The 9662-nt window shown below is 67.5% G+C and overlaps 1 protein-coding gene across 1 annotated transcript in view; it reads right to left on the reverse strand.

Annotated features, from left to right (window-relative positions):
* The window catches only part of PFAS (phosphoribosylformylglycinamidine synthase), a 48783-nt gene extending 40327 nt beyond the window's left edge, over positions 1-8456 (reverse strand). Inside the window, exons 1-7 of the mRNA XM_062600881.1 lie at positions 8237-8456; positions 7339-7489; positions 5297-5402; positions 4149-4335; positions 3107-3212; positions 2829-2969; positions 1951-2075 (exon numbers count right to left, since the gene is read on the reverse strand). Of these exons, the coding sequence (XP_062456865.1) occupies positions 1951-2075; positions 2829-2969; positions 3107-3212; positions 4149-4335; positions 5297-5402; positions 7339-7489; positions 8237-8456 (1036 nt within the window). The remainder of the gene's footprint in view (positions 1-1950; positions 2076-2828; positions 2970-3106; positions 3213-4148; positions 4336-5296; positions 5403-7338; positions 7490-8236) is intronic.
* Positions 8457-9662: the final 1206 nt, after the last annotated feature.

Below are 9662 nucleotides of genomic sequence, written 5' to 3' on the forward strand. Positions count from 1 at the left end.
CTGGCCCCCCCCCCCCCTTTCTGCCTCCCTCTCTGCCGCCCTCCCCCCGCCTCCACGCAGCAGGATGCACTGCCAGGCCACGCCCACCTTCTCCAAAGCCACGCCCCCAAGACCACGCCCACCACCACCAAGCCACGCCCCTCCCCGCCCAGGCCACACCCACTCCCAATTGCCCCCGCCCCTTTCCACCTCACCCACGCCCCCCCTCCAGGCAGCAGAATGCACCACCAGGCCACGCCCACCCCACAAAAAAGCCACGCCCCTCCCGCCCCCAGGCCACGCCCACCTTCCGAATGGCCCCGCCCTCCCACTCTGCCCCCCTTTCACCTCCCTCCTCGTCCCTCCCCCCCCCCAGGTGGCAGAACACACCGCCCAGGCCACGCCCCCTCCTCCAAAGCCACGCCCCCTCCCGCCCCCATTCAGGCCACGCCCCTCGCTGGACTAGACCCGGCCCCAGCCCCACATTTGCCCCCGCCCAGCCCCACACCTGTCCGCGGAGCCCCATATTCACCCCCCAGCCCCATATTCGCCCCCCAAGCCCCATATTTGCCCCCGCCCAGCCCCACATCTCTCCCCAGAGCCCCATATTCACCCCCCAGCCCCATATTCGCCCCCCAAGCCCCATATTTGCCCCCGCCCAGCCCCACATCTCTCCCCAGAGCCCCATATTCACCCCCCAGCCCCATATTCGCCCCCCAAGCCCCACATTTGCCCCCGCCCAGCCCCACAGCTGTCCCCAGAGCCCCATATTCACCCCCCAGCCCCATATTTGCCCCCACCCAGCCCCACAGCTGTCCCCGGAGCCCCTATTCACCCCCCAGCCCCATATTCGCCCCCCAAGCCCCACATTTGCCCCCGCCCAGCCCCACACCTGTCCGCGGAGCCCCATATTCACCCCAAGCCCCATATTTGCCCCCGCCCAGCCCCACATCTCTCCCCGGAGCCCCATATTCACCCCCCAGCCCCATATTCGCCCCCCCAAGCCCCATATTTGCCCCCGCCCAGCCCCACATCTCTCCCCGGAGCCCCATATTCACCCCCCAGCCCCATATTCGCCCCCCCAAGCCCCACATTTGCCCCCGCCCAGCCCCACATCTCTTCCCGGAGCCCCATATTCACCCCCCAGCCCCATATTCGCCCCCCCAAGCCCCACATTTGCCCCCGCCCAGCCCCACACCTGTCCCCGGAGCCCCATATTCACCCCCCAGCCCCATATTCGCCCCCCAAGCCCCATATTTGCCCCCGCCCAGCCCCACATCTCTCCCCAGAGCCCCATATTCACCCCCCAGCCCCATATTCGCCCCCCAAGCCCCACATTTGCCCCCGCCCAGCCCCACACCTGTCCGCGGAGCCCCATATTCACCCCCAGCCCCATATTCGCCCCCCCAAGCCCCACATTTGCCCCCACCCAGCCCCACACCTGTCCCCGGAGCCCCATATTCACCCCCCAGCCCCATATTCGCCCCCCCAAGCCCCACATTTGCCCCCGCCCAGCCCCACAGCTGTCCCCGGAGCCCCATATTCACCCCCCAGCCCCATATTCGCCCCCCCCAAGCCCCACATTTGCCCCCGCCCAGCCCCACACCTGTCCGCGGAGCCCCATATTCACCCCCCAGCCCCATATTCGCCCCCCCAAGCCCCACATTTGCCCCCGCCCCGCCCCACATCTCTCCCCAGAGCCCCATATTCACCCCCCAGCCCCATATTCGCCCCCCCAAGCCCCACATTTGCCCCCGCCCAGCCCCACAGCTGTCCCCGGAGCCCCATATTCACCCCCCAGCCCCATATTCGCCCCCCCCAAGCCCCACATTTGCCCCCGCCCAGCCCCACACCTGTCCGCGGAGCCCCATATTCACCCCCCAGCCCCATATTCGCCCCCCAAGCCCCACATTTGCCCCCGCCCCGCCCCACAGCTGCCCCCGGAGCCCCGCGCTCGCCGCGCCGGCTCACCCGTGGGGAAGTTGTGGGTCTCGGCGGTGAAGATGACGTGGCGGGTGCTGGTTCGCTTCTCGAAGGCGCTGGGTCGCGTCGGGTCCCCGGGCCACAGCGCCGCCACCGGCACCCCCCGGATGGCGCTGCGGGTCCCCCGGCGCTGCCGTCACCCTCGCCGGCGCGTGCCGGGGGGCCCGAGGGTGCCCACCACCACCACCGGGCAATGGGGACCCACCACGGAGCCACCGGCACCCGCCCACCGTGAGCCGCCCCGGCGCCCGCTCGTGGGACCCGGTGGGCACCGCCACGGAGCCCCCCGTGGGCCACCCAAGCACCAAGCTGCAGGTACCCATGGGCACCGCCTCGGAGCTAGGAGCACCTATGGGCCACTCAACACCAGCCACAGGCAGCACTATGGAGCCAGGAGCACCCATGGGCCACCCAACACCAGCAATGGGCAACCAGGTCATCACCATGGAGCCAGGAGCACCCATGGGCCACCCAACACCAGCTATGGGCAACCAGGTCATCACCATGGAGCCAGGAGCACCCATGGGCCACCCAACACCAGCCACGGGCACCACTATGGAGCCAGGAGCACCCGTGGGCCACCTAACACCAGCTATGGGCAACCAGGTCATCACCATGGAGCCAGGAGCACCCATGGGCCACTCAACACCAGCCACGGGCACCACCATGGAGCCACGAGCACCCGTGGGCCACCCAACACCAAGTCACGGCCAACCAAGATCACCATCATGGAAGCAGGAGCACCCATTTTCCACCCACCAAGCCACCTTCGCCCTTGGTCCACCCACCAGTGAGCCACGAGCGTCCCCGGGCCACGGGCCACCACCGCCACCACCCCCCGAGAGGTGACGCAGACCCCCACGAACCTGCTGTTGTCCGAGAACTTGATGACGTTGTTGGGGTTGCTGCTCTTCTGGGTGTCCATGATGCTCTCGAAGAGCGACTGGGGCAGCTCCTGCCCGTCCACCACCAAGCGCCCCTTGAAGAACCAGTGCCGGCTGTGCTCGCTGGGGACGCGGGGACACGGGGGGGGGGTGGGTCACCGGGAGCCCCTTCCACCCTTCCTCCCGTTTGGGGGATCCCGTTGGGTGGTGCTGGGATTGGGGAGGGGGTGGGGTGGGGGAGGGTCCCACGGGTGGGGGACCTGTTGGACTGGGCCAGGTCGAAGCACTCGACGGAGGTGGGGTTGCGCCCCACACGCCGGAAGAGCTGCGTGTAGTAGTCGAGGTCCCAGGCGTCGAAGGCCAGCCCTGGGGACACGGCGCGAGGTGGCACCCACGTCCCGTGGGACCCCCGGGTCCCTCCCCGACCCTCACGTCCCCTCAGGTCCTCCCTGTCCCCTCATAGCCCTCCGTGATCTTCATGTCCCTCCGTGTCCTCCTTGTCCCCGCATGTCCCCTCGTGTGGCTCCGTGGTCCTGCGTCTCCATGACCCTCAAGTTCTCCCACGTCCGTGTCCCTCCCATGTTCTCCCAGGTCCATGTCCTCCATGTCCCTCCACGTCCCCCATGTCCTTCTACGCCCTTCACGTCTCTCCATGTTCTCCCACGTCCATGTCCCCCACGTCCCTCCACGTCCCCCATGTCCTTCTACGCCCCTCACGTCCCTCCCATGTTCTCCCAGGTCCATGTCCCCCATGTCCCTCCACGTCCCCCACGTCCCTCCACGTCCCCCACGTCCCTCCATGTTCTCCCACGTCCATGTCCCCCATGTCCCTCCACGTCCCCCATGTCCCTCCACGTCCCCCATGTCCTTCTACGACCCTCACGTCCCTCCATGTTCTCCCACGTCCATGTCCCCCATGTCCCTCCACGTCCCCCATGTCCTTCTACGCCCTTCACGTCTCTCCATGTTCTCCCAGGTCCATGTCCCCCATGTCCCTCCACATCCCCCATGTCCTTCTACGACCCTCACATCTCTCTATGTTCTCCCAGGTCCATGTCCCCCATGTCCCTCCACGTCCCTCCATGTCCTTCTACGACCCTCACGTCCCTCCATGTTCTCCCAGGTCCATGTTCCCCATGTCCATCCATGGCCTTCGTGGCCCTCCATGACCCCCGTTCCTCCATGTCCATGTCCCCTCATGTCTCTCCATGTTCTTCCATGCCCATGTCCCCCACGTCCCTCATGTCCCTCCACATCCTCCCGTGTCCCCCCAGGTGCCCCGGCGTCCCCATGTCCCCGTACCCAGCTCGCGGTCGGCGCGCTCCAGGGCCTTGCGGCCGTCGCCCAGGACATCGATCGTGGTGACGGGGACGGGGCGGGTGGGGACGGCAAAGGAGGTGATGGGCTGGGGGTAGAGCTGCTCCGTCATCCGGTCGCTCAGCGCTGGCACCAGGCGCTCCACGGCCCCTGCCGGTGGTGGCCCGTCAAACTGAGCATGAGGACAAAGATGGGGACAGGTCAGCCCCGGGGGGGGTGGGGTTGGGGGGACACGGGCATGGGGACATTCCCCTGTAGGGGGACACGCCAAGGGACCCTTGGGGACGTGGGGGACACAGGGACCCATGGGGACATGGGCATGAAGACGCCTCCTGGGCATGGGGGCACCAACTTGAGGGCGCCAGGAGCATCGGGGACACGGTGAGACCAGTGTGAGGACATGAGAACCTCACGGGGACGTGGGTATGGAGACACCAGCTCCGGGACAGAGGTACCCATGGGGACATGGGGACTCATGGGGACACCAGCTCAGGGACAGAGGAACCCATGGGGAGATGAGGACACTGCCATGGGGACATGAGGACTCGTGGGGATACCAACTTGGGGACAGAGGAACCCACGGGGACATGGGGACTCATGGAGACACCAACTCGGGGACAGAGGAACCCATGGGGACATGGGGGATGGGGACACCACCATGGGGACATGGGGACTCATGGAGACACCAACGCGAGGACAGAGGAACCCATGGGGACATGAGGACTCATGGAGACACCAAAGTGAGGACAGAGGAACCCATGGGGACATGGGGACTCATGAAGACACCACCATGGGGACATGGGGACTCATGGAGACACCAACGTGAGGACAGAGGAACCCATGGGGACATGGGGACTTGTGGGGACACCACCATGGGGACATGGGGACTCATGGAGACACCAACGCGAGGACAGAGGAACCCATGGGGACATGGGGACTTGTGGGGACACCACCATGGGGACATGGGGACTCATGGAGACACCAACGTGAGGACAGAGGAACCCATTGGTCCACGGGGCCTCATGGAGACACCAGCTCGTGGACAGAGGAACCCACGGGGACATGAGGACATAGGAGGGTCCCCCCGTGCCCCGTCCCCTCCCTCCCCCACCCCCACCCCTCCCACGCGTCACCTGCAGCAGGTAGCGGCAGGAGCGCTCCAGGCGCCCCACGCCGAGCAGCCCGGCCGCCCGACACACCGACACGGCGTTGGTGGACGCCGCCGTGGAGAAGTTCAACCTGCGGCTCGCCGACCCCAACCCAAATGAGGGGGGGGGGGATTCAGCACCCCCAAAATTTCTCCATCTGTCCCCTCCCCCCACCACCACCATGGACCCCCCCCCCCTCAAATCCTCCGGGATCATCTCACCACCCCCCACCACCACCACCATCATCATCATCACCCCAGGGATCCCCAGTTTCTCTCTTCACTCCAGTGTCTCCAACCATCTGGGGCACCTAGATGTCCTCTCCCTCTGGGCATCCCCTCACCTTGGGGACCCCCAGATCCCCCTCTCAAGACCCCCAAACTGCTCAAGGACCATCAGATCCCTCAAGGGACCCCAAGGGACCCCCAAATCTCCCCCCCTGAGACCCCCACACTCCTCAAGGACCATCAGATCCCTCAAAGGACCCCAAGGGACCCCCAAAATCCCCCCCCCGAGACCCCCAAACTCCTCAAGGACCATCAGATCCCCCAAGGGACCCCCAAATCTCCCCCCCGAGACCCCCACACTCCTCAAGAATCACCAGATCCCTCAAGGGACCCCAAGGGACCCCCAAATCTCCCTCCCTGAGACCCCCAAACTCCTCAAGGACCATCAGATCCCCAAGGGACCCCCACATGCCCCTCCTGGGACCTCCAAAGCCCTTCAGGGACTCCCAGATCCCCCCAAGGGACCCCAGGAGACCCCCAAGTGCCCTCCAAGACCCCCCAAATCTCCCTGGGACCTTCAAGAAGGACCCTCCAATCCCCCCCAGGATCCCCAAATGTCCCCTGGGACTCTCAGATCCTCCCTAGGGACCCCCAAACTCCCCAGAGACCCCTCAAAAGGAGCCCAAATCCCCCCCCATTGGACCCCTATGTCCCCCCAAGGACACCCCTTGGACCCCAACTAGGAACCCCAAATCCTCCCAGGACCCCCCAATCCACCCTTAGGTCCTCCAAGGACCCCTCAAGTCCCCCCAGGACCCATAAATCTCCACTTGAGACCCCCAAGAAGGACCCCAAATCCCCCACAACCCCCCAATCCACCCCCAGAGACCCTCAAATCCCCGCTTGGGACCCCGTAGGACCCCTAAGTGCCCACAAGAACCTCCTTGGACCCCAACTAGGACCCCCAAATCCCCCCACAACCCCCCAATCTACCCCCCAGGGACCCTCAAATCCCCACTTGGGACCCTGTAGGACCCCTAAGTGCCCACAAGAACCTCCTTGGACCCCAACTAGGACCCCCAAATCCTCCCAAGACCCCCCAATCTACCCCCCAGGGACCCTCAAATCCCCGCTTGGGACCCCGTAGGACCCCTAAGTGCCCACAAGAACCTCCTTGGACCCCAACTAGGACCCCCAAATCCCCCCACAGCCCCCCAATCTACCCCCCAGGGACCCTCAAATCCCCGCTTGGGACCCCGTAGGACCCCTAAGTGCCCACAAGAACCTCCTTGGACCCCAACTAGGACCCCCAAATCCCCCCACAGCCCCCCAATCTACCCCCCAGGGACCCTCAAATCCCCGCTTGGGACCCCGTAGGACCCCTAAGTGCCCACAAGAACCTCCTTGGACCCCAACTAGGACCCCCAAATCCTCCCAAGACCCCCCCAATCTACCCCCCAGGGACCCTCAAATCCCCCCTTGGGACCCCGTAGGACCCCTAAGTGCCCACAAGAACCTCCTTGGACCCCAACTAGGACCCCCAAATCCTCCCACAACCCCTCAATCCACTCCCCAGGGACCCTCAAATCCCGCTTGGGACCCCGTAGGACCCCTAAGTGCCCACAAGAACCTCCTTGGACCCCAACTAGGACCCCCAAATCCTCCCAAGACCCCCCAATCTCCACCCCAGGGACCTTCAGATCCCTCCCCGAGACCCTCAGAAAAGGACCCCTAAATGCACCCCCCTCCCTCCCCCCCGGGACCGGGCCAGCCCCGGACGCCTGGGCCCGCCGGGCTCACCGGGGGCCGATCTCCAGGAGCAGCTGGTGGCCGTGGGGACGCAGGAAGCTCCGGGGGGCCACGTCACCCTCCTCGAAGGGGCTCCCGAAAAGCCAGTGCAGGATGCGGCTCTGCTCCGTGTCCGGGGGGGCTTCGCCTGCGCCGGAGCCGGGGAGGGGGTGGGGACGACACGACGATGATGACACATGTGGGACGTGTCACCTCCCCCAAACCACCGTCACCACCGCCCTGGCGTTGTCCCCAAGCCACTCGGGACCCCCAAAAGATCCTCTAGGTCCCCCCATGTCCCCCGGTGTCCCCCCATGTCCCTCCATGTCCCCCCATGTCCCCCCGTGTCCCCCATGTCCCCTCATGTCCCCCCATGTCCCCTGTGTCCCCCCATGTCCCTCTATGTCCCCCCATGTCCCCTGTGTCCCCCCATGTCCCTCCATGTCCCCCGTGTCCTCTCATGTCCCGCTGTGTCCCCCCCATGTCCCCCTATGTCCCCGTGTCCCCCTATGTCCCCCCATGTCCCCCGTGCCCCCTAATGTCCCCCCATGTCCCCCATGTCCCCCCATTTCCCCGTGTCCCCCCATGTCCCCTGTGCCCCCCATGTCCCCCATGTCCCTCTGTGTCCCCATGTCCCCCCATGTCCCCTGTGCCCCCCATGTCCCCGTGTCCCCCCTGTCCCTCCGTGTCCCCCCACAACCCCCGTGTCCCCCATGTCCCTCCGTGTCCCCATGTCCCCCGTGCCCCCCCAGTCCCCGCGTCCCCCCATGTCCCCTGTGCCCCCCCATGTCCCCCGTGCCCCCCATGTCCCTCCATGTCCCCCGTGCCCCCCCATGTCCCCCGCGTCCCCCCGTGTCTCTCCGTGCCCCCCCGTCCCCCCCGTCCCCAAGCCCCCCCCGCCCCCCCGTACCGTCCCAGCCCACGTTGTAGCAGAGCTCGCAGGTGACGCCGGTGACGCCCGTCCCGGTGGCCTGGGCCGCCCGCAGCGCCGCCGCTGCCTCCCGCGCCCCGGGGACCCCCGTGTCCGGGGGGTCCCCCGCGTCCTGGGGGTCCCCGGCATCCTGGGGGTCCCCCGGGCGCGTCGCCCGCGCGGGGGGGCCCGGCCGCACGTAGTAATGCAGCACCGCCATGCCTGGGGCGGGGGGGGGGGGGAATGACACAGCGTGGGCACGGGTGCCCCCCGGCCCCCTCGGGGACCCCCACGACACCTCAGGGACCCCAATATCCCTCAGGGACTCTCCTGGACCCCTCAGGGACCCCCACGACACCTCAGGGACCCCCATATCCCTCAGGGACTCTCCTGGGGGACCCCCAAGCCCCCAGGGGTTCCAGTAACCCCACTGGGATCTTCCAGGACTCCTCTGGGACGCCAGGACCCACTGGGACCCCCCCGGGGACCCCTTGGGGACACCAAGGCCCCCAAGGACCCCTTGGGACCCTTCAGGGACCCCAGGGCCCACTGGGACCCTCCCCCAGGGCCCCCTTGGGGATGCCAAGGCCCCCAAGGACCCCTTGGGACCCTTCAGGGACCCCAGGGCCCACTGGGACCCCCCCCAGGGCCCCCTTGGGGATGCCAAGGCCCCCAAGGACCCCTTGGGACCCTTCAGGGACCCCAGGGCCCCTCCCCCAGGGACCCCAGGATCTGCCCTGGGACCCCAACCGCCCCCCTCCAGGGACGCCTCTGGGACCTCTCAGGGACCCCAAGCTCCCCAGAGACCCCCTGGCACCCTGACACCCCCCCAAAGACACCCTTGGGACCCCAGGACCCCCCCGCCAACACCACCTGGACCCTCTGGGATCCCTTGGGGACACCAAGACCCCCCCCACGCGATCCCTCAGGACCCATAGGGACCCTCCAGGATCCCAACACCCCCCCCCCCAGGACCCCCGGGACACCTTGGGGACCCCCCCAGAGTCCCCAACACCCCCAGGACCCCTCCATTAGCTCCCCAGGAGCCCTTGGGGACCCCCGAGACCCCCCCCCACTCGGGGACCCTTAATGTCCCTTGGGGAGTCCTACGTCACTGGGGGGGGGGTGACCCCGACGTCACTAACGGGGACCCGCCGGGGTCAGGAGCACCTCAAAGCCGGGACCCCCCCCCCCCCGCGCATACGTCACTTGGGGACCCCCCCCTCGTGCGTCACGTCACTTGGGGACCCCCCCCTCGTGCGTCACTACGGGGGACCCCCCCCGCCCCCACGTGCCGCGGGCGCCCGGCGGGCGTCACAATGGGGAATCTCCCCCCCCCTACACGTCACAGAGGAGCCCCCGAGCCACGTGCGCCCCTGCGGGGGGGTCCCCGCGCACGTCACAATGGGGATCCCCCCCCCCACTC

Source organism: Rhea pennata, unplaced genomic scaffold (assembly GCF_028389875.1).
Source record: "Rhea pennata isolate bPtePen1 unplaced genomic scaffold, bPtePen1.pri scaffold_134, whole genome shotgun sequence".
Taxonomy (NCBI): domain Eukaryota; kingdom Metazoa; phylum Chordata; class Aves; order Rheiformes; family Rheidae; genus Rhea; species Rhea pennata.